At 47.3% G+C, this 25,321-nt stretch overlaps 1 protein-coding gene across 6 annotated transcripts in view; it reads right to left on the bottom strand.

Annotated features, from left to right (window-relative positions):
• LOC134927192 (transient receptor potential channel pyrexia-like) overlaps positions 1-25,321 on the bottom strand; it is a 513,867-nt gene that overhangs the window by 359,518 nt on the left and 129,028 nt on the right. For 3 of the 6 annotated variants that reach the window (XM_063921321.1, XM_063921327.1, XM_063921328.1), the window contains exons 2-3: positions 8,133-8,224; positions 6,750-6,902 (exon numbers count right to left, since the gene is read on the bottom strand). In XM_063921321.1, the coding sequence (XP_063777391.1) occupies positions 6,750-6,849 (100 nt within the window). In that variant the 5' untranslated portion in view covers positions 6,850-6,902; positions 8,133-8,224. Of the gene's footprint in view, positions 1-6,749; positions 6,903-8,132; positions 8,225-12,035; positions 12,175-25,321 lie in introns of those variants that run through there. The other 3 variants (XM_063921323.1, XM_063921322.1, XM_063921326.1) reach the window with 3 other exon arrangements.

The following is a 25,321-nucleotide window of genomic DNA, read 5'->3' as shown; positions in this document are numbered from 1 at the left end:
GCCGAAGCCAAGGCCAATAACATGACCACTTTCCACGTGAGATATTTCAAATCCACAGTTTTAAGTGGCTCAAACCAATGTGATTTTAAGAAACTCAACACCACGTTGAGATCCCAAGGTGCCACAGGATCTGAACTGTCTGAACTCCAGGCAGTGAAGCCAGTTCTTTCTGGAAGAAAATCGACAGAGCCGAAATCTGGACCTTAATGGAACCCAAGTTTAGGCCCATAGTCACTCCTGACTGTAGGAAGTGCAGAAAACGACCCAGCTGAAATTCCTCTGTTGGGGCCTTCCTGGCCTCACACCACGCAACATATTTTCGCCAAATACGGTGATAATGGTTTGCGGTTACTTCTTTCCTGGCTTTTATCAGCATAGGAATGACTTCCTCCGGAATGCCCTTTTCCTTTAGGATCCGGAATTCAACCGCCATGCCGTCAAACGCAGCCGCGGTAAGTCTTGGAACAGACAGGGCCCCTGCTGTAGCAGATCCTGTCTGAGCGGTAGAGGCCATGGGTCCTCTGATATCATTTCTTGAAGTTCTGGGTACCAAGCTCTTCTTGGCCCATCCGGAACCACGAGTATCGTTCTTACTCCTCGTTTTCTTATTATTCTCAGTACCTTTGGTATGAGAGGCAGAGGAGGGAATACATAAACCGACTGGTACACCCACGGTGTCACTAGAGCGTCCACAGCTATTGCCTGAGGGTCCCTTGACCTGGCGCAATATCTAGTTTTTTGTTTAGGCGGGATGCCATCATGTCCACCTGTGGCCTTTCCCAACGGTTTACCAACAGTTGGAAGACTTCTGGATGAAGTCCCCACTCTCCCGGTGTAGGTCGTGTCTGCTGAGGAAGTCTGCTTCCCAGTTGTCCACTCCCGGAATGAACACTGCTGACAGTGCTAAGACGTGATTTTCCGCCCATCAGAGAATCCTTGTGGCTTCTGCCATCGCCATCCTGCTTCTTGTGCCGCCCTGTCGGTTTACATGGGCGACTGCCGTGATGTTGTCTGATTGGATCAGTACCGGCTGGTTTAGAAGCAGAGGCCTTGCCAGACTTAGGGCATTGTAAATGGCCCTCAGTTCCAGAATATTTATGTGTAGGGACGACTCCTGACTTGACCAAAGTCCTTGGAAATTTCTTCCCTGTGTGACTGCCCCCCAGCCTCGAAGGCTGGCATCCGTGGTTACCAGGACCCAGTCCTGTATGCCGAATCTGCGGCCCTCTTGAAGATGAGCACTCTGCAGCCACCACAGTAGAGATACCCTGGTCCTTGGAGACAGGGTTATCAGCCGATGCATCTGAAGATGCGATCCCGACCACTTGTCCAAGAGGTCCCACTGAAAGGTTCTTGCATGGAACCTGCCGAATGGAATTTTGCTTCGTAAGAAGCTACCATTTTTCCCAGGACTCGTGTGCAGTGATGCACCGATACCTGTTTTGGTTTCAGGAGGTCTCTGACTAGAGATGACAGCTCCTTGGCTTTCTCCTGCGGGAGAAACACTTTTTTCTGTTCTGTGTCCAGAACCATCCCCAGGAACAGTAGGCGTGTGGTAGGAACCAGCTGTGACTTTGGAATGTATAGAATCCATCCGTGCTGTTGTAGCACTTCCCGAGATAGTGCTACTCCGACCAACAACTGCTCCTTGGACCTCGCCTTTATAAGGAGATCGTCCAAGTACGGGATAATTAAAACTCCCTTTTTTTGAAGGAGTATCATAATTTCTGCCATTACCTTGGTAAAGACCCTCGGTGCCGTGGACAGTCCAAACGGCAGTGTTTGGAATTGGTAATGGCAATCCTGTACCACAAATCTGAGGTACTCCTGGTGAGGATGGTAAATGGGGACATGTAGGTAAGCATCCTTGATGTCCAGGGATACCATGTAATCCCCCTCCTCCAGGCTTGCAATAACCGCCCTGAGCGATTCCATCTTGAACTTGAATTTTATTATGTATGTGTTCAAGGATTTCAAATTTAAAATGGGTCTCACCGAACCGTCCGGTTTCGGTACCACAAACAGTGTGGAATAGTAACCCCGTCCTTGTTGAAGTAGGGGCACCTTGACTATCACCTGCTGGGAATACAGCTTGTGAATTGCCTCTAGCACAGCCTCCCTGTCTGAGGGAGTTGTCGGCAAGGCAGATTTGAGGAAACGGCGGGGGGGAGACGCCTCGAATTCCAGCTTTGAGGCGGCCCCCCACCGTACCTGGCTACGCCTGTGGAGCCCCCGCGTCATGCGGTGGACTCAGAGGAAGTGGGGGAAGAATTTTGATTCTGGGAACTGGCTGACTGGTGCAGCTTTTTCCCTCTTCCCTCGTCTCTGTGCAGAAAGGAAGCGCCTTTGACCCGCTTGCTTTTCTGAAGCCGAAAGGACTGTATCTGATAATACAGTGCTTTCTTAGGCTGTGAGGAAACCTGAGGTAAAAATTTTTCTTCCCAGCTGTTGCTGTGGATACGAGGTCCCAGAGACCATCCCCAAACAATTCCTCACCCTTATAAGGCTCTCTGTGCCTTTTAAAGTCAGCATCACCTGTCCAGTGTCGGGTCTCTAATACCCTCCTGACAGAATGGACATTGCATTAATTTTGGATGCCAGCCGGCAAAATATCCCTCTGTGCATCCCTCATATATAAGACGACGTCTTATGTTCGCAAAATAGTATCCCTGTTTGACAGGGTTACAGACCACGCTGCAGCAGCACTATCTGCAGGTCTCAATCTAGTACCTGAGTGTGTAAATACAGACTTCAGGATAGCCTCCTGCTTTTTATCAGCAGGTACCTTCAAAGTGGCCGTATCCTAAGACGGCAGTGCCACCTTTTTTGACAAACGTGTGAGCGCCTTGTCCACCCTAGGGGATATCTCCCAGCGTAACTTATCCTCTGGCGGGAAAGGGTACGCCATCAGTAACTTTTTAGAAATTACCAGTTTCTTATCGGGGGAACCCACGCTTTTTCACACTTCATTCACTCATTTGATGGGGGAACAAAACACTGCCTGCTTTTTCTCCCCAAACATAAAACCCTTTTATAGTGGTACTTGGGTTAATGTCAGAAATGTGTAACACATTTTTTATTGCCGGGATCATGTAACGGATGTTCCTAGTGGATTGTGTATATGTCTCAACCTCGTCGACACTGGAGTCAGACTCCGTGTCGACATCTGTGTCTGCCATCTGAGGGAGCGGGCGTTTTTGAGCCCCTGATGGCCTTTGAGACGCCTGGGCAGGCGCGGGCTGAGAAGCCGGCTGTCCCATAGCTGTTACGTCATCCAGCCTTTTATGTAAGGAGTTGACACTGTCGGTTTATACCTGCCACCTATCCATCCACTCTGGTGTCGGCCCCACAGGGGGCGACATCACATTTATCGGCATCTACTCTGCCATCACATAAGCCTCCTCATCAAACGTGTCGACACAGCCGTACCAATACACCGCACACACACAGGGAATGCTCTGACTGAGGACAGGACCCCACACAGCCCTTTGGGGAGACAGAGAGAGAGTATGCCAGCACACACCAGAGCGCTATATAATTTAGGGATTAACACTATATTGAGTGAATTTTTCCCAATAGCTGCTTGTATATACAATATTGCGCCTAAATTTTGTGCCCCCCCTCTCTTTTCAACCCTTTGAGCCTGCAAACTACAGGGGAGAGCCTGGGGAGCTGTCTTCCAGCTGCACTGTGAAGAGAAAATGGCGCCAGTGTGCTGAGGGAGATAGCTCCGCCCCTTTTTCGCGGACTTTTCTCCCGCTTTTTTATGGATTCTGGCAGGGGTATTTATCACATATATAGCCTCTGGGGCTATATATTGTGATATATTTGCCAGCCAAGGTGTTTTTATTGCTGCTCAGGGCGCCCCCCCCCAGCGCCCTGCACTCTCAGTGACCGGAGTGTGAAGTGTGCATGAGGAGCAATGGCGCACAGCTGCAGTGCTGTGCGCTACCTTGGTGAAGACTGATGTCTTCTGCCGCCGATTTTCCGGACCTCTTCTTGCTTCTGGCTCTGTAAGGGGGACGGCGGCGCGGCTCCGGGAACGAACACCAAGGCCAGTTCCATGCGGTCGATCCCTCTGGAGCTAATGGTGTCCAGTAGCCTAAGAAGCCCAAGCTAGCTGCAAGCAGGTAGGTTCGCTTCTTCTCCCCTTAGTCCCTCGATGCAGTGAGCCTGTTGCCAGCAGGTCTCACTGTAAAATAAAAAACCTAAAATAAACTTTCTTTCTAGGAGCTCAGGAGAGCCCCTAGTGTGCATCCAGCTCGGCCGGGCACAGAAATCTAACTGAGGTCTGGAGGAGGGGCATAGAGGGAGGAGCCAGTGCACACCAGATAGTACCTAATCTTTCTTTTAGAGTGCCCAGTCTCCTGCGGAGCCCGTCTATACCCCATGGTCCTTACGGAGTTCCCAGCATCCACTAGGACGTCAGAGAAAAGTAGCTAGCGAGCAATCAACTCGGAATGAAGGCCATATTTAGCTTTATATACAACTTGGTGGAGGCGCAGGAATAGGCGATGAACTCAGTATGGGGAGTGAGGGAGAGAGAAGAGCCGATGACGACTCACATGCAGAAGACCTGAGAGACAGATCACAGAGCGTGCAGACTACACCTACAATTAACATATTACATGTAAGGCTCATATATCACGTATCATCAGACTGTTTATGAGACACAACTGATTCCATTAACATTTGTGAACAATTCGTAAAAGGATTTTGTACAATTACATCTTATGATTCACTGAACACGTATGAAGTTGTCGTTCTGGTTTGACTAATTGGAATTTAACTACTTTTGGCATTAATGATATAATAAAAAAAAGCATGATTTTCATGAGCAAGCAGTTTAACACATTAGCTGCCAAGACTTTTGCCAGCACTTTGCCAAGTTCGTACTGACATGGTGTTGTCATTTATCATACCTCCCAACTTCTTGTAAATAGGACTTGTCCAAAAAGGGGGCATGGCTTTGCTGGAAATGCCGTTCCCGCGAGCAACGTCTCCCATTTTTCAGCACTGTGAGAGTGCGCCAAGCACTCCAGGAGCTGTTTGGCATGTCCCCAGTCACTCACGACATTCCCCCTGCGCAAAGCATCTATTCACTCCAGCAAGTGAGAAGAGGCCCACCAACTCCACCCTACCCATCCCGAACACTGCGGCCTGTGGGTGTCATGGCAAAACAGTGCCTAAAGACACGGGACTGTTCCACTAAAATCAGAGCGAGGCATGACATAGAGATATGATATAACCCACATTAACGTGCTTTTCTGAGAAGCATTAAAAACATGCTTTGTATATGAACTTTATTTCACATGGAGGTGAATTTGATACCTCAACCTCAGTTTAACTACTGTGCTAAATCTCAGGCCTCCATTCTCCTCGGTATGTTGGGATCGATATACCACCGTTTGGGATGCCGGCTGTAACAATACCAACCGTGGCATCCCGATGCTCATAAACCAGATAGGGCAAGGGAAGTATCCTTACCTTCCCCCAATGTCCCCCTAATCCTCCCTTCTAGTAGCCTAAACCTAACCCTCCCTTTCCCGCAGCCTAACCCTAACCCTCCCTGGTGGTGCCTAAACCTAACACTCCCTTTCATGCAACCTAAACCTACCCCCCACCCCCGGGCCCGCTGCCTAGCCCTAACCCTCCCCCCGGCACATGATCATTCGGGATCCCAGCGGTGCCGGTATTTTAATTGCTTGGATCCCGACCGCGGGGATCCTGACCGGATCCCCCTCTGGCACATGCAGTCCTGTCTTCACTTACACAACCACGGGAGTGGACAGGTCACTGCCTCCCACAAGAAAAATACACTCAGTTGCTGCAATAATTTCTGCTGCAGTGTACATTCCAGTGTCAAACACAGGATTTCTAGAGGAGCGTTTCCAAATGCAGTCCACAATCTCCCACTCTGCAGTACATTGGAGCAAGTGCGGGAGTCTGGGGGAGCGGTAGAAGAACTTAGTAATGACCCTGGACATTAATGTACACTTTGGTATTTTTATACAATGGGTATTGTATAGAATACAATATTAATATTTAGCGCTACAAATGGTCTATGGTATAGGTTATAATAAACATATTTAAATAACAGAAATAAGTGGTTAGGAAAAGATTAAACATACCATTATAAATAAAAATAAAAAGATAATAGAACCAGTACTGCACTTTCTAAGCACACATTCCCCCACCTCATGGTAAGGCTCCTGTCTCTTCTTCTTGGCAGCTACTCTCTGGCCCAGAGCACTGATTGAGGACTCACACACAGCAAACTTGGTAGAAGAATCTGATACCACTGGGCATGTGCACCAGCCCTGCTATGACTCTTAAACTGCATGATGTGGCGGCAGCTCTAGTAATCGTGTTTTATACCATTGCTATTGTCATAATTTGAGCCACTTGCCAAGAAGAGGGGGTTTCTGGGCAACCAGAAACCCCGCCTGCGTTTTTCCTATGCATTCTGATTACCTAATTGGCTACTACATGTTTTTCTAAGCCTCAATACTTTAGGCCTTGTGCTTTCCTTAAGTATTAATAGTTTGTAGTGGGTACAACCTAACATTTAATACACACATGAAATGTCAAAGTAATTGATAAAAGCACAGCATAAAAGGCCTGGTCCACCTACTGTACTCCCAAATGCACAATGTGTATATTATATTGCGGTGAAGTACTTGTCCCCCTGACTCCTACATTTTGAAAAAAAGAACTTGATTTTGGAGTAAAATGGACAAATGCGTTACCTTCATCTACAGGTTTCTTTGCAGCTGGCGGGAAGCGGGACACTACAGCAGCATTTTCTGACCTTGCTTCCTGGGTCCCCTGTATCTGTCTTGTAACCATTCTGATGGCGGCTGGGAGGGATCAATCATTCTGTATTTTATTTTAACATGCGTCTGGGAGAAAACAATGTTCAAGTCAAACATGTGGAAATGCATAGGCAAATACTTTTTAACCCCATCTCATTTTGTTTACAGTGCGTTCCCATTAAGAGTAATGTAAGTTTTCAACTAAATTGACGCGCACGAAATTCAGTGAGGTGGAACTAGAAGCATTAAACAAAAGGAAAACAATATATTGCAGTGCAAGTAAAATTGTACTCTATCATTGATATAATGACTTTGAAAGGTAACTGATATCAAGCGCTCCCAGATTGCTGGCACCCGCTTAACACAAAGGGGGTCATTCCGAGATGATCGTAGCTCTGCTAAATTTAGCATAGCTACGATCATGCACACTGACATGCGGGGGGGGGGGGGGGGGGGGGAGACGCCCAGCACAGGGCTATCCCGCCCCACATGTCAGTGCCGCCCCCCCCTGCAGAAGTGTAAATGCATCGCACAGCGGCGATGCCTTTGCACTTCAAGAGTAGCTCCCGACCAGCGCAGCTTTAGCGTGCTGGCCGGGAGCTACTCATCGCTCCCCTGCCCGCAGCAGCTGCGTATGACGTCACGCAGCCGCTGCAGCCCGCCCCCCGTTCGGTCCGGCCACGCCTGCGTTGGACGGACCGCGCCCACGAAACGGTGGCCAAACGCTGTCAATCAGGCAGAGGCGATCATAGTGACCCGACGTCCTTTGGCCGTCTGGGATGCGCTGGCGCCCTGCGGTGCCGGTGCATGCGCAGTTCTGACCCGATCGCACCGCTGCGATATACTGTAGCGTGCGATCGGGTCAGAGCGACCCCCAAAATTCTCCCACACGTTCAACAATCCTATACATAAGGGTTTAAAACTCTGTTCACTTAACTTGCTCTAGAAAATAATTTTCAATGCCACATTTTAGCTCCAATGTGTGGTCATGAATTCTTTGCTAGCATTTATAGTACTCAATGCTGCCGTGGTGATAAATAGCAATGAAGGAAATGTCTCTCCCTGACACAGATTCAGCGCAGATGCTGTTATCTGCAGAATCTTCATAGTATAATTGCTCCTATTTGGGAGGGGAAGAGTATGACCGTAGTATTGACCGTCAGGATTTTGATTGTAGGTAAATTGACTGCATTCCCATATTTGGGAGGGGAAGAGAATTAAACTTCACTCTAAACGGTCACAGCAGGAGTGCTATAAATGAGAGCAGTATTCTGGGTGGAAAACCGCTGATTTACAAAGCTTCATTGTTGCACTCACTTTTCTTTTCCCCATAACTCTCTATGCAGCAGCTAAACACCAAGTAATGGCATCCCAAAATCTATAGTCACAGTGAATCTGTAGTCCGCTGCCTGCAAGGAAAGTTTCAATGGAAACTGAGTGGTGTTAAATCTTACAAAACTTACATTTACAGAATAATTCTGTCTCTGTCTCAAAATGACTTTTGCCATTACATCCCACAGTCCCTCAGCACCTCATCCACTTCTTTCCCAGCATGCCTCTCCCCATCCATTTTACCAGCTCTGACTTCCTTGCCCCCAGTGTCTGGAGATGAAGGCATGGCCCTAGTCCGGTCCTCCCCCTTTCCACCTACCTTCTTGACACTATCCTCCCTTCTGCTCCCCCTCTACTGTTGACCATTCTCATCCTGCCCATCTCTTCAATCTCTCCCTTTAATCAGGCATTTAAGCATGCCCTTGTCTCCCCCACTCTTAAACAACCCACCCGTGACCCTGATACTCTCACAAACTACCGCCCCATCTCTCTCCTCCCCTTTGCCGCGAGACTACTCCTTAAGCATATTGTCTACAACTGCCTTATTGCATTTCTTTCCTCCCACTCCTTGCTTGATACATTTTAGTCTGGCTGATTTTCGCTATGCTGCGATTTGTTGCTAATTGCGTATGTGCAAGGCATGCAGGGCGCATACGCTTAGTTATTTAACTAAAAACTTAGTAGATTTGCTGTGGATTCTGCGGCGCTTTTCAGTCGCACTGCTGATCGGTGAATGATTGACAGGAAAGGGGCGTTTCTGGGAGGTAACTGAGCGTTTTCCGGTAGTGTGCTAAAAAACGCAGGCGTGTCAGGGAAAAACGCGGGAGTGTCTGGAGAAACGGGGGAGTGGCTGGCCGAACGCAGGGCGTGTTTGTGACGTCAAACCAGGAACTAAACGGACTGAGGTGATCGCAATCTAGGAGTAGGTCTGGAGCTACTCAGAAACTGCAAAGAATTATTTATTAGCAATTCTGCTAATCTTTCATTCGCTATTCTGCTAAGCTAATATACACTCCCAGAGGGCGGCGGCCTAGCGTGTGCAATGCTGCTAAAAGCAGCTAGCGAGCGATGAACTCGGAATGACCCCCAATGTCCTTACCATTTGTATTGAGGAAAATACTGAGTTAGTCTTCACCTGTGACTGTCTCAAGCTATCATTATCACTGATATCAATGGGAGATTATGTGATAGGCTTATATGTACATATGTACACTGCATAACAAAGCATTGTGATACATTGTACTACACAGTTTAGTGTCATTTCTATGTAAATATTACTAAGCAACCATTCATTGAATACTACTGTACATAGGGGGTCATTCTGAGTTGTTCGCTCGCAAGTTGCTTTTAGCAGCATTGCACACGCTAAGCCGCCGCCTACTGGGAGTGAATCTTAGCATAGTAAAATTGCGAACGAAAGATTAGCAGAATTGCGATTAGAAATTTCTTAGCAGTTTCAGAGTAGCTCCAGACTTACTCTTCCAGTGCGATCAGTCCAGTGCTTGTCGTTCCTGGTTTGACGTCACAAACACACCCAGCGTTCGCCCAGATACTCCTCCGTTTCTCCAGACACTCCCGCGTTTTTCCCAGAAACGGCAGCGTTTTTTCACACACTCCCATAAAACGGCCAGTTTCCGCCCAGAAACACCCACTTCCTGTCAATCACATAACGATCACCAGAACAAAGAAAAAAAAACTCGTAATGCCGTGAGTAAATTACCTAACTGCATAGCAAATTTACTTTGCGCAGTCGCAGTGTGAACATTGCGCATGCGCAATTAGCGGAAAATCGCTGCGATGCGAAGAAAATTACCGAGGGAACAACTCGGAATGACCACCATAGTGTAAGTTGTAATTATTTGAATTTAGAATCCTATTTCTGACCTTGATTAGTCCAAACATCTAAACATATCTCATTTACAATACATTCATTACAAAACATGGATCTCACCTAGTAATAAACCTTTTACTTCTCATGCACCTGTCATACACTGTCCAGCTGTATGTTTGTGTCGCGGAATTACAGTCCTGATAAGGATATTTTCCTGTACTGTTACTTTTGCTACCTCCGTTGACTTCACTCATTTCCAAAAACCACACTCCTGTGTGACCTGTCATATATTTAATAAATATATTGCTTACACTATGAATATATGCGACCTCTACGCATTGGCCAATTTAATCTGTGAAATGTATTATGGTGACGCATGCAATAACCAACCATATACTTTCCTGTGTTAACTAATGAATACACATGGACTGCACTGGGAGGCGTGTGCAACATCTCCAGCCTATGACACGTCAATATTATGCTCACAGGATAAATGATCCAGTACTGCAATGGTATCAAGCAGACAGAGTTACGGACTTTGCGATTTCCCCTGAACTCCCCAGAGCCCTGAACCACCGATATGGACTATCCTTGAGATTTTGACTATGTGAGATTTTGACGAAGTGCCAATTTTGATAATACTATGTACTAGATAGTACACAATATAGGGGGTAATTCAGAGTTGATCGCAGCAGCAAGTTTGTTAGCAGTTGGGCAAAACCATGTGCACTGCAGGGGGGCAGATATAACATGTGCAGAGAGAGTTAGATTTGGGTGGGTTATTTTGTTTCTGTGCAGGGTAAATACTGGATGCTTTATTTTTGCACTGCAATTTAGATTTCAGTTTGAGCACACCCCACCCAAATCTAACTCTCTGCACGTTATATCTGCCCCCCCCCCCCCCTGCAGTGCACATGAGCCCTCATTCAAAGTTGTTCGCTCGCTAGCTGCTTTTAGCAGCCGTGCAAACGCTAAGCCGCCGCCCTCTAGGAGTGTATTTTAGCTTAGCAGAAGTGCGAACGGAAAGGATCGCAGAGCGGCTACAAAATAATTTTGTGCAGTGTCAGAGTAGCTCCAGACCTACTCAGCGCTAGTGATCACTTCAGACAATTCAGTTCCTGTTTTGACGTCACGAACACGCCCTGCGTTCGGCCAGCCATGCCTGCGTTTCCACAACCACGCCTCGCCTGCATTTTTATCTGGCACGCCTGCGTTTTTCCACACACTCCCTGAAAATGGTCAGTTGACACCCAGAAACGCCCACTTCCTGTCAATCACTCTGCGGTGAGCAGTGTGACAGAAACGCTTCGCTAGACCTTGTGTGAAACTACATCGTCCGTTTTTCTGCCTGATCGCTGCGGTGCGACCGAAATCTGCTAGCGAACAACTCGGAATGAACCCCCATGGTTTTGCCCAACTGCTAACAAATTTGCTGCTGTGCTCGCAGTCAAGACTGACTTGCCTGCACAGTCTATCTTTTCTTGCGATACCAACCACCTAAGTGCACATCGGTACAGACTGTGCGATTTGCACTAACTTTCCTTACAGTTTTGACTATATAGTCAAAATCGTAAGGTTACATCGCACCGTGTGTATGCGTGCCTCTGTTAAAAGTAACATTTGGATACAGTGCAGCACCTCACTTCTGTAGCAGAAACAAAGCACACACAAACAAACCACACTGGAAAGTTCCACAATTGCAAAACTGAGGCGTACTGTACAATTGCTGCACAGCTGTAGAGCTACATAACACTGTAAAGCAATTAAAGAGCACACAGACCGATGTACACTAAAAACAAATGATCTAGTTGCGTACACTCTGCTCTGGAGCATGTGAAGTACAAAAACACAACATTTATCAGCCCCTAAATGTAGCAGGCAACCAGCTGGGAAGCTATAGGTTGTCCATCTCTCCTGTAGATAAGATGCAAATGTGAAAACAAATTTATGTGAATTACCTGTTCACCAATAACAGTATTATCTTTCCCACTAGCTTCACCTATGGCTATATCGTCTTGTGACAAGAGGTAACAGAAAAACAAATAGCTTAGACTTACAGACTTGTTTCTTCAGCTGCAGGTTATAGCAGATACACTGTGAGTAGGGCAGGTCTGAGACTAATTGGATAATAGTAAGGCATGCCTGTTATTTGACGAATAATATCCTTGAAGATGCTGCACCAATGAATATATAAGGTGGTTACAACAAAGAGATTAGAACGTTTATGAGATGTCATCAGGGGAGTAACCCAGACAACTCTGGAAGGAAAAGCAGACTATGGTAAAGGTTTCCTACAAAGGCAGGAATTCAATTAGCAGAGGTAATTTACCCCATAGGGAAAAGGGTGGTAGCCTCAGGCTTTAATGCCTGGGGCTTATCCATTACAGACCCTTCTTCTTGCTGGTAAATTACAGTTAACGTGCCTTAAACCATAGAATCTGGGATAAATTCCCAGACCTATGGGTTAACACGTTTGCTTCCCACAGGATATTTAACATGGATTTGTTTTTGAGCCTGCAGGCTTCAGGCTCTAATTGAATAGCACTGGCACTTCAGTTAGCCCACGATAAATTACTGCATCCAATTGAATTCCCCCTTATTCATGATTTTTCAATTAGAAGGTTTCAATTTAACAAGATTGTAGTCAATCATATTCATGCCAAAGGTTATAAGCTGTACATTGGTGACACATTTTGCGAATAGTTCATCTTCTCCTCTTGCAGCTTAGTGGGTGTAAACTGGGGGCAAATGGGTGTTTGCACTTAGGGTAAATATTACATGAGCTTGTTATGGGCTGCAGGCTATCACAGGTGAGTGTAAGGAGCTATCGGTCGGATTATAGCATACTTACCTACTCTCCCGGAAGCTGCGGGAGGCTCCCGTTTTTTGGGGTAGCCCCCCGCACCCCCGGAAGAGTGGGCAGGTCTCCCGCATCCTGCTCGCACCCTAGTGATGCGAGCAGGATGGAGAGATTCGTGGGTCCGTCGGGTGGAGAAGGGGTTAAAATGACGCAAATCACATCATTTTAGCCCCGCCCCCTTCCCGCGGACCCGCGAATCGCAGCATTTCCCGATGCAGGGGCGGGGCTTAGTGATGTCACAGTCTGCCCCCGCCCCCCGAAGACACCTGCAACTTCTCCTCTCCGGGCTTCTCCCGGAGAGGAGACTTACAAAGTAGGTAAGTATGGATAACAGATGGATCTTTTGCACAGAGGATAGGTCTTGGGCAAATATGTTCTGATAGTGATGACGGTTACTTTCGTAAACAGATGAATAAGGGTGTGTTTTAGAGCCACAATTATTTCCAAGTACGAAATGTGGACAAATTGCGTGCGACTCTTATTTCCAACTCTCATTACAGCTAATTTTATAGGGCCTAATTCAGACCTGGTCACAAGCAGGCGTTTTTTTTTTGCAGTGCTGTAACCAGGGAGTCGCCGCCTACAGGGAGAGGGGGCAATCGCTGTGCAGGGGTGCAAATGTATGTGCAGAAGCTGCACAAACAAAAGTTTGTGCAGTCTCTGCACAGCTCAGGACTTACTCAGACGCTGCGATGATCCGGCCAGGGGCTGACGTCAGGAACCCTTCCTTCAAACGGCTGGTCACACCTGCGTTTCTTCGGACACTCCCTAGAAACGGTCAGCTGACACCCACAAATGGTTTCTTCCTGTCAATCTTCTTGCGATCGTCGGTGCGATCGCTTTCTTCGTAAAATCCACCGCTGTCCGGCGATCCCTGTTGACGGTGGGCGACGCACCTGTGCATTGCGGAGCATACGCATGCGCAGTTCAGACCCGATCGCACCACTGCAGAAAAAGCTAGCATCCGATTGGGTCTGAATGACACCCATAGTTCACACTTCTTGGGAGTATAAAGGATATCTGACAGAAGTATTCGTTTTGTATTTCCTTCTTACCACTACTATTATGTGTATTCTGTTTCCTGTTCTGAGTATACTACTAAGTACTGTTGCCAGTTCTGTGGGTTCTTGAGCAACCACATTGTCTGTGCCAGGGCTGCCATCAGAAATGATGGGGCCCGGGACTGACAGGCGCCCCCCCCCCCCCCCAAAAAAAAGTAAATAAATAAATCTGAGCACTGCTCCACCTTCCACCCCTATGTGATGTCATACATTGTGATGTTACATAGAGGATTGGGGACCTACAGGTATGGTTTATAGAGAGCTGATGCTCTGGGAAGGCTAGTTTTATGAACTCCTCTCTGCACATCAGCCCGCTGTTTCTCTGCCTGGTGCAGCTCTCCAGATATTGACGGCAGGAGCCAGGGGAGGTCCCCCCTATTTGTAAGTGCCCGGGACACCAGTCCCCCCCTGATGGCTGCACTGGTCTCTGCTGCTGGACAACCAACAATAAAGAAATTGCTGACCTGGCACAAATGTATTAAGTCTTAAAAAGTGATAAAGTGGAGAGAGATAAAATACCAGCCAATCAGCTCCTAACTGCCATGTTACAGGCTGTGTTTGAAAAATAACAGTTAGGAGCTGATTTGTTGGTACTTTGTAACTTTTTAAGGCTTACTACATTTGGGGTTCTATGATTAAATGGTCTCTACCGCTACCAGGGACCGCCCCAGCTAAGAGTGCCTTTTGATGTGTGAAGCTATGCACACTCCCATTGCTCTCCCTGGCGGAGGGTACTATAATGTTATTTCAATAAGTTGTAGTTGCATGGGGAATGTCCACTGGGAACATACTGTACCATATACTCACTAGTCTTTATAACATAGGATTGAGACAGTCCCAAAGAGTCTAGTTTACTTTACAATGTATTCAGTTTAGTAAGGAGCAGAAAAAGAACCAGAGCATTGTGACAGGAGGAGTTAATGAGACTGACACAAAGCTGAATAAACACCAGCAGTAGCGGCTGGGGCACCAACATAGACACAAACTAAGAGCGTCCATTCCCTGACACGTGAATTTCAACTTTCAAGCACATTCCAGAAAAAAGTATTCTGTAACGCTTACTTTAGAGGCAGAGAGCAGATGTATTATACAGTTTGCTACTAAAGCGTAGTCTTTCTTTGTCAGTGACGAATGTACAGATGCGTCCCTCCTCATCTAGCCTCCGTACATAGGGGGTCATTCCGAGTTGATCACTAGCTGCCGTTGTTCGCTGCGTAGCGATCAGTTAAAAAAATGGCAAAACTGCGCATGCGTATGCAGCGCAGTGCGCACGCGCGGCATACGGGTACAAAGAACATTGTGGTTTTGCACAGGTTCTAGCGACGCTTTGAGTCGCACAGCCCTCGCAAGGAGAGTGACTTGAAGTGGGAGTTTCTGGGTGTCAACTGACCATTTTCTGGGAGTGTTTGGAAAAACGCAGGCGTGGCTGGGCGTTTGCTGGGCGGGTATCTGACGTCATTACCGTGTCATTCATCGCTTCAGTCATCGCACAGAATAAGTAACTACAGGGCTGGTCTTGTTCTGCACAAAATGTGTTTGCTGCCGCTCTGCTGCACAGGCGTTCGCACTCCTGCAAAGCGAAAGTACACTCCCCCATGCCCATGGGCGGCAAGTATGCGTTTGCACGGCTGCTAAAAGTAGCTTGCGAGCGATCAACTCAGAATGAGGGCCATAATGAGCTGTGGCACACGCGGCAAATGAGAGGAGTCAACTCCAGTGTGACTCAGCCAGAGCCGAGCCTCTTTTTCCCCGAAAATGTGTCTTATTTGAGTTGCTTTGTGAATAGCAGACAGAAGCAGACTCTGCTGATTACAATGATATGCAGCATGTGTATATTCTGTGTGGGACTGTGGCTGTATCTGCATACGAAATGCTACGTTATTAGAGATGAGCGGGTTCGGTTCCTCGGAATCCGAACCCGCCCGAACTTCAGGTTTTTTTACACGGGGCCGAGCGACTCGGATCTTCCCGCCTTGCTCGGTTAACCCGAGCGCGCCCGAACGTCATCATCCCGCTGTCGGATTCTCGCGAGGCTCGTATACTATCGCGAGACTCGGATTCTATATAAGGAGCCACGCGTTGCCGCCATTTTCACACGTTCATTGAGATTCATAGGGAGAGGACGTGGCTGGCGTCCTCTCCGTTTAGAGTTAGACTAGAGTACTAGAGACTCGAGAGACACAAATTTTGGGGAGCATATTATTACTAGGAGGAGTACTACTTGCTGCTGATAGTGTGACCAGTGACCACCAGTTTAATTAATCCGTTCTCTGCCTGAAAAAAAACGATACACAGTGTGACACAGTCACATACCATATCTGTGCTCAGCCCAGTGTGCTGCATCATATGTAATACTGTATATAATTATCTGACTGTGCTGAGTGCTCACTGCTCACACAGCTTAATTGTGGGGGAGACTGTGGAGCAGTTATAGCAGGAGTACATATTTTAAGTACAGTGCACACTTTTGCTGCCAGAGTGCCACTGCCAGTGTGACTGACCAGTGACCACTGACCACCAGTATTGTGATTGTCTGCTGACCACCAGTATATTGTGATTGTCTGCCTGAAAAAGTTAAACACTCGTCGTGTGGTGTTTTTATAAACGCATTCTGCAGACAGTGTCCAGCAGGTCCGTCATTACATAATATATACCTGTCCGGCTGCAGTACTAGTGTGATATATATATATATTTTAATTTTATCTCATTATCATCCAGTCTATATTAGCAGCAGACACAGTACGGTAGTCCACGGCTGTAGCTACCTCTGTGTCGGCAGTCGCTCGTCCATCCATAATTGTATACCACCTACCCGTGGTTTTTTTTTCTGTTCTACAGTATCTTCTTGATACTAGTAGCTTACTTTAGGAGTCTGCAGTGCTGAGTCTGACAGACAGTGTCCAGCAGGTCCGTCATTACATAATATATACCTGTCCGGCTGCAGTACTAGTGTGATATATATATATATTTTATTTTTATCTCATTATCATCCAGTCTATATTAGCAGCAGACACAGTACGGTAGTCCACGGCTGTAGCTACCTCTGTGTCGGCAGTCGCTCGTCCATCCATAATTGTATACCACCTACCCGTGGTTTTTTTTTTCTTTTCTATCTTCTTGATACTAGTAGCTTACTTTAGGAGTCTGCAGTGCTGAGTCTGACAGACAGTGTCCAGCAGGTCCGTCATTACATAATATATACCTGTCCGGCTGCAGTACTAGTGTGATATATATATATATTTTAATTTTATCTCATTATCATCCAGTCTATATTAGCAGCAGACACAGTACGGTAGTCCACGGCTGTAGCTACCTCTGTGTCGGCAGTCGCTCGTCCATCCATAATTGTATACCACCTACCCGTGGTTTTTTTTTCTATCTTCTTGATACTAGTAGCTTACTTTAGGAGTCTGCAGTGCTGACAGACAGTGTCCAGCAGGTCCGTCATTACATAATATATATACCTGTCCGGCTGCAGTACTAGTGTGATATATATATATATTTTATTTTTATCTCATTATCATCCAGTCTATATTAGCAGCAGAGACAGTACGGTAGTCCACGGCTGTAGCTACCTCTGTGTCGGCAGTCGCTCGTCCATCCATAATTGTATACCACCTACCCGTGTTTTTTTTTTCTATCTTCTTGATACTAGTAGCTTACTTTAGGAGTCTGCAGTGCTGAGTCTGACAGACAGTGTCCAGCAGGTCCGTCATTACATAATATATACCTGTCCGGCTGCAGTACTAGTGTGATATATATATATTTTAATTTTATCTCATTATTATCCAGTCTATATTAGCAGCAGACACAGTACGGTAGTCCACGGCTGTAGCTACCTCTGTGTCGGCAGTCGCTCGTCCATCCATAATTGTATACCACCTACCCGTGGTTTTTTTTTCTTTTCTATCTTCTTGATACTAGTAGCTTACTTTAGGAGTCTGCAGTGCTGAGTCTGATAGACAGTGTCCAGCAGGTCCGTCATTACATAATATATACCTGTCCGGCTGCAGTACTAGTGTGATATATATATATATTTTAATTTTATCTCATTATCATCCAGTCTATATTAGCAGCAGACACACTACGGTAGTCCACGGCTGTAGCTACCTCTGTGTCGGCAGTCGCTCGTCCATCCATAATTGTATACCACCTACCCGTGGTTTTTTTTTCTGTTCTACAGTATCTTCTTGATACTAGTAGCTTACTTTAGGAGTCTGCAGTGCTGAGTCTGACAGACAGTGTCCAGCAGGTCCGTCATTACATAATATATACCTGTCCGGTATATATTATGTATTATATATTATATACATATATAATATATTATATATTATATACCTGTCCGGCTGCATCTATAAGTATACTAGTATCCATCCATCTCCATTGTTTACCTGAGGTGCCTTTTAGTTGTGCCTATTAAAATATGGAGAACAAAAATGTTGAGGTTCCAAAAATAGGGAAAGATCAAGATCGACTTCCACCTCGTGCTGAAGCTGCTGCCACTAGTCATGGCCGAGACGATGAAATGCCAGCAACGTCGTCTGCCAAGGCTGATGCCCAATGTCATAGTACAGAGCATGTAAAATCCAAAACACCAAATATCAGTAAAAAAAGTACTAAAAAATCTAAAATAAAATTGTCGTCGGAGAAGCGTAAACTTGCCAATATGCCATTTACCACACGGAGTGGCAAGGAACGGCTGAGGCCCTGGCCTATGTTCATGGCTAGTGGTTCAGCTTCACATGAGGATGGAAGCACTCAGCCTCTCGCTAGAAAAATGAAAAGACTCAAGCTGGCAAAAGCACAGCAAAGAACTGTGCGTTCTTCGAAATCCCAAATCCACAAGGAGAGTCCAATTGTGTCTGTTGCGATGCCTGACCTTCCCAACACTGGACGTGAAGAGCATGCGCCTTCCACCATTTGCACGCCCCCTGCTGGAAGGAGCACCCGCAGTCCAGTTCCTGATAGTCAGATTGAAGATGTCAGTGTTGAAGTACACCAGGATGAGGAGGATATGGGTGTTGCTGGCGCTGGGGAGGAAATTGACAAGGAGGATTCTGATGGTGAGGTGGTTTGTTTAAGTCAGGCACCCGGGGAGACACCTGTTGTCCATGGGAGGAATATGGCCATTGACATGCCTGGTGAAAATACCAAACAAATCAGCTCTTCGGTGTGGAAGTATTTCACCAGAAATGCGGACAACATTTGTCAAGCCGTGTGTTGCCTTTGTCAAGCTGTAATAAGTAGGGGTAAGGACGTTAACCACCTCGGAACATCCTCCCTTATACGTCACCTGCAGCGCATTCATAATAAGTCAGTGACAAGTTCAAAAACTTTGGGCGACAGCGGAAGCAGTTCACTGACCAGTAAATCCCTTCCTCTTGTAACCAAGCTCACGCAAACCACCCCACCAACTCCCTCAGTGTCAATTTCCTCCTTCCCCAGGAATGCCAATAATCCTGCAGGCATGTCACTGGCAATTCTGACGAGTCCTCTCCTGCCTGGGATTCCTCCGATGCATCCTTGCGTGTAACGCCTACTGCTGCTGGCGCTGCTGTTGTTGCTGCTGGGAGTCGATGGTCATCCCAGAGGGGAAGTCGTAAGCCCACTTTTACTACTTCCACCAAGCAATTGACTGTCCAACAGTCCTTTGCGAGGAAGATGAAATATCACAGCAGTCATCCTGTTGCAAAGTGGATAACTGAGGCCTTGGCATCCTGGGTGGTGAGAAACGTGGTTCCGGTATCCATCATTACTGCAGAGCCAACTAGAGACTTGTTGGAGGTACTGTGTCCCCGATACCAAATACCATCTAGGTTCCATTTCTCTAGGCAGGCGATACCGAAAATGTACACAGACCTCAGAAAAAGAGTCACCAGTGTCCTAAAAAATGCAGCTGTACCCAATGTCCACTTAACCACGGACATGTGGAGCAGGGCAGGGTCAGGACTATATGACTGTGACAGCCCACTGGGTAGATGTATGGACTCCCGCCGCAAGAACAGCAGCGGCGGCACCAGTAGCAGCATCTCGCAAACGCCAACTCTTTCCTAGGCAGGCTACGCTTTGTATCACCGGTTTCCAGAATACGCACACAGCTGAAAACCTCTTACGGCAACTGAGGAAGATCATCGCGGAATGGCTTACCCCAATTGGACTCTCCTGTGGATTTGTGGCATCGGACAACGCCAGCAATATTGTGTGTGCATTAAATATGGGCAAATTCCAGCACGTCCCATGTTTTGCACATACCTTGAATTTGGTGGTGCAGAATTATTTAAAAAACGAGAGGGGCGTGCAAGAGATGCTGTCGGTGGCCAGAAGAATTGCGGGACACTTTCGGCGTACAGGCACCACGTACAGAAGACTGGAGCACCACCAAAAACGCCTGAACCTGCCCTGCCATCATCTGAAGCAAGAAGTGGTAACGAGGTGGAATTCAACCCTATATATGCTTCAGAGGTTGGAGGAGCAGCAAAAGGCCATTCAAGCCTATACAATTGAGCACGATATAGGAGGTGGAATGTACCTGTCTCAAGCGCAGTGGAGAATGATTTCAACGTTGTGCAAGGTTCTGCAACCTTTTGAACTTGCCACACGTGAAGTCAGTTCAGACACTGCCAGCCTGAGTCAGGTCATTCCCCTCATCAGGCTTTTGCAGAAGAAGCTGGAGGCATTGAAGGAGGAGCTAAAAGGGAGCGATTCCGCTAGGCATGTGGGACTTGTGGATGGAGCCCTTAATTCGCTTAACAAGGATTCACGGGTGGTCAATCTGTTGAAATCAGAGCACTACTGTCAGATTGTGTTTGGTCTGTGTCCCCGGAGGGGGCGCTAGTGGGTCAGTGGAGGTAGGAGGAAAGAGACGAGGAGGTTGAATCACGTTCTTGCGCATGAGCGCAATGGTATTTATTCAGCAGATAAGTATTAACAGAAATGCAGCAGAAATAATAATAATAATAGCAGATGGAAAAGTCAAACACTTGGAATGATAACAACAGTCTATGGCAATGGGTGATAGGTGAGTTGAGAAATCATATCCGGAAATATAAAACAACGGAATGAATGTCAATGAAATGATTCTGGTTTAGAAACCAGTGCAGGGTTTTAAAACAGAGAACTAAGGCAGTAGATGGATATTGCAAACCTGAGCATAAGCAGGAGACCAACTCACAGTGCAGGTGATGAGGCACTGGCAGCAGCAAGCTGTGTCACAGGTGGAGGAAATGAACACACCTGGAGTTTAGTCTTCAACTGCAGGCTGAAGCACACAAGGTAGTGATGAGTGTGAAGCCCAATGCAGGTTGCTGGTATTGCTGAGCCTTGAAGTTCCACGGGAGAAATGTAGAATCACCAGGAGTATAAGTTCTTAGCAGAGAACCAGGAACTCAGGAGAAACAGGAGCCGATCCTTTCATGCGAGTTGTCAGAATGACACAAAGTCCAGGATGCCTGTGAGGTGAAACTGTAGCCTCCTATATACCCCATGGTGTGCAGGGATTGGATGGAGGAAAGGACAGTGGGTGCGGCCACGCACCGGATTGGCCGCAGCATACTAGCTGTTTGGAAACTGTCATGGCGGCGCCCACGCCGCGGCCCAGCGGGGACGCGGCGCGCACACGCCCGCTGGCTCAGGAGTGTTCCCAGGACCTTGATGATGTCCCATGGCAGGGGCATAGGCGACAGGTGACCGCAGGGAGCCAGGACGGAGTCCGCAGCGGCGGACGGATGCCAGTCTGGTAAGTCGATTCCTGACAGTACCCCCTCCTTTAGGGGTGGACACCGAACACCCACGTGGTTTGGAGGGATGAGTGCTGTGGAAGACACGGACCAACCTAGGAGCATGGACATCAGATGAATTCACCCAGCTTCTCTCCTCTGGGCCATAACCGAACCAATCGACCAGGTACTGGAGACGTCCATACCGGCAACGAGAGTCCAGAATCTTGTTGATCTCAAATTCCACGCCCCGCTGAGTTCGAACCTTGGGACCTGCTGGAAGAGTATTCTGAAAGCGGTTTAGGACTAGAGGTCTGAGGAGAGAAATGTGAAAGGCATTAGGAATACGAAGTGAAGGTGGTAATTTCAACTTGTAAGCCACTGGGTTGATGACACTCTCAATAGGGTATGGACCAATGAAGCGTGGTGCAAACTTCATGGATGGGACCCTGAGACGAAGGTTGCGGGTTGATAACCAAACCCTGTCCCCCGGTTTCAAATGGGGAACCGCACGTCTCTTGCGGTCGGCGTAGATCTTGTATCGACTGGAGGCTTTTTTGAGGGAAACATGAATTCTTTTCCAAATGGAGGAAAACTGAGTCAGAGCAGTAGTGGCAGCAGGAACATCCATGTGAGGGAGTTCTTGGAATTCAGGTACCCGGGGATGTTGCCCATAGACTGCAAAGAAAGGTGTTGTGTCTGTAGCAGTGTGGTAACGAAAGTTATGGGCAAACTCGGCCCATGGGAGCAGATTGAACCAATCATCCTGGGAGGATGTTACATATAGCCTTAGGAAAGTCTCAAGTTCTTGATTGACTCTCTCTGTCTGCCCGTTCGTCTGAGGATGGTATGATGACGAGAATTTCAATTTTATCTGCATGGCAGAACAGAGGGCCCTCCAAAACCTCGCTACAAACTGTACCCCCCGATCAGATATTATTTCGGAGGGTAAACCGTGTAAACGGAAGATCTCCTGTAGGAAGATCTGGGCAAGTTTCGGGGCAGAAGGGAGACCCTGGAGAGGAACGAAATGAGCCATCTTGGAAAATCTGTCCACTACAACCCAAATAGTGTTATGTCCCTGAGAAGGTGGAAGATCAGTGATAAAATCCATTGATAGGTGAGACCAAGGACGACTAGGGACTGATAAGGGTTGTAACTGACCTGCTGGAGACTGACGAGGAGTCTTGTGCTGCACACATTTAGAACAGGATGCCACGAAATCCTGGATGTCCACTTTCATCTTTGGCCACCAATATGACGCAGAAAGGAACTTGAATGTCTTCAGGACACCAGGATGACCAGTGAACTTGGATTGGTGGGCCCAAGCTAGCAACTTGGGACGGAGTTCTGGGGAAACAAAAGTCTTACCCGGAGGTGGAGCTGGAGAGACTTGAGAGGTAGCGAAAACCACGGGACTCAGGATGGAATGTGGCACAGAGTCAGATGTTCCCTCTTCTGATTCCATGGACCGGGATAATGCGTCGGCTTTCACATTCTGTGAACCTGGGCGGAAATGAAGCCTGAAATTAAAACGTGAGAAAAACATAGCCCACCTGGACTGGCGAGGGTTAAGGCACTGAGCTGCTTTTAGGTATAGCAGGTTTTTATGATCCGTGAAGATGTTAAACGGATGTTTAGCCCCTTCTAGGAGATATCTCCATTCCTCGAGAGCCAGTTTGATTGCCAGTAACTCTTGATCTCCCACGGAGTAGTTAGCTTCTGCGGGAAGAAACTTGCGAGAAAAGAATCCACAAGGGTGGACTTTCCCATCAGATCCCTTCTGGGAGAGAACAGCTCCAACCCCAACTGTAGAGGCATCTACTTCCAACTCGAACGGCCTGTTGACATCTGGCTGTGACAGCACTGGAGCAGACATAAAGGCTAGCTTGATCTTCCGGAAGGCTGCCAAGGCTTCTTCTGACCAGTTGGAATGATCTGCCCCTTTCCGAGTCAGGTTGGTAATAGGAGCGATGAGAGTGGAGAATCCTCGAATAAATTTTCTATAATAGTTGGCAAAACCCAGGAACCGCTGGATAGACTTGAGGGAATTTGGAATGGACCAATTGGCAATGGCTTCCAATTTTGCCGGGTCCATCTGAAGATCCGATCCGGAAATTATATACCCCAGGAAGGGTATAGAGGGAACTTCGAAAGTGCATTTGGATAATTTCCCGTAGAGACGGTTCTCACGAAGACGTCGGAGAACTTCACAGACTTGTAGGCGATGAGATGGAAGGTCTTGAGAAAAGATAAGAATATCATCTAAATAAACAACGAGGTACTTATACAGGACATCACGAAAAATTTCGTTCACGAAGTGTTGGAATACCGCTGGAGCATTACTCAACCCAAATGGCATTACCAGGTATTCATAATGGCCATCTCGAGTGTTGAAGGCTGTCTTCCACTCGTCACCACTCCGGATTCTGATGAGATTATAGGCACCGCGGAGATCTAACTTGGTGAAGATGCGAGCCCCCTTAACTCTATCAAAAAGTTCGGTAATAAGTGGTAGAGGATAACTATTCTTGATGGTAATGTCATTGAGACCCCGATAGTCAATGCATGGACGTAGTCCACCATCCTTCTTTTTGACGAAGAAGAAACCTGCACCAGCGGGTGATGATGACGGACGGATGAATCCTTTCTGAAGATTCTCTCTGATGTAATTACTCATCGCCTCTGTTTCAGGAACAGACAAAGGGTAGGTGCGCCCCCTGGGTGGCTTCTTGCCAGGAAGGAGATCGATGGGACAATCCCATTCCCTATGGGGCGGCAGGATATCAGCAGCCTTTTCACAGAAGACGTCTGCGAAGTCTTGATAAGCTGCTGGGAGTGTTAGCTGTGACTTTACTTCGGTAGACTTGATGGGACACACTTGGGCTAAGCAGGAATGATGACAGTGTGAACTCCATGAGGTAAGCTGCAACGTTGTCCAGTCGAACTGTGGGTTATGTAGTTGAAGCCAAGGCATGCCCAAGACAATCTCCTGGGTGGCTTGAGGGATGACCAGGAACTTGATCACTTCTGAATGGAGAAATCCAACTCCCAGAACCACTGGGGTAGTTTGATGTGAAATGTTCCCTTTAGAGATTCTACTACCATCCACAGCAGTAATGTATACAGGATAAGAGAGTTCACAGGTAGACAAGCAAAATTTGTTTACCGCAGCTTGGGTGATAAAATTTCCTGCAGCACCGCAGTCCACTAATGCTGACGCAGACTGGAGCCCAACGGAAGTTTCTAGCGTCACTGGAAGAATGAGATCTTGTTGAGAAGGAGCTTGACTGAATGATCCTAACTTGACTCCTCCCTTACAAGTCAGGATCTGGCGTTTCCCGAACGCATCGTGCAGGAGTTAATTTGATGACCCGCAGCAGCACAGTATAGGCAAAGCCTCTCTCGTAATCTTCTTGCCCGCTCCTCAGGGGTTAGGCGGGACCTATTTACCTGCATAGGCTCGTCAGAAGAAGGAGGCTGAAACTGTACAGAAGGTATGAACCTTACTCTGCGAGGTTCACTCCGAGCGCGTTCATTATTGCGTTCGCGGATGCGAGAGTCCAGCTTTATACACAGGGAGATCAAGTCAGACAGTTGAACAGGAATGTCACGGGTTGCCAGTTCGTCCTTGATCCGATCCGAAAGTCCGTGCCAGAAGGTTGCTACCAGAGCTTGGTTGTTCCATTGGACTTCTGCAGCCAACG

The sequence above is a fragment of the Pseudophryne corroboree genome, chromosome 5, assembly GCF_028390025.1.
Source record: "Pseudophryne corroboree isolate aPseCor3 chromosome 5, aPseCor3.hap2, whole genome shotgun sequence".
Classification (NCBI taxonomy): domain Eukaryota; kingdom Metazoa; phylum Chordata; class Amphibia; order Anura; family Myobatrachidae; genus Pseudophryne; species Pseudophryne corroboree.
This window is presented reverse-complemented; position numbering and strand designations above follow the sequence as displayed.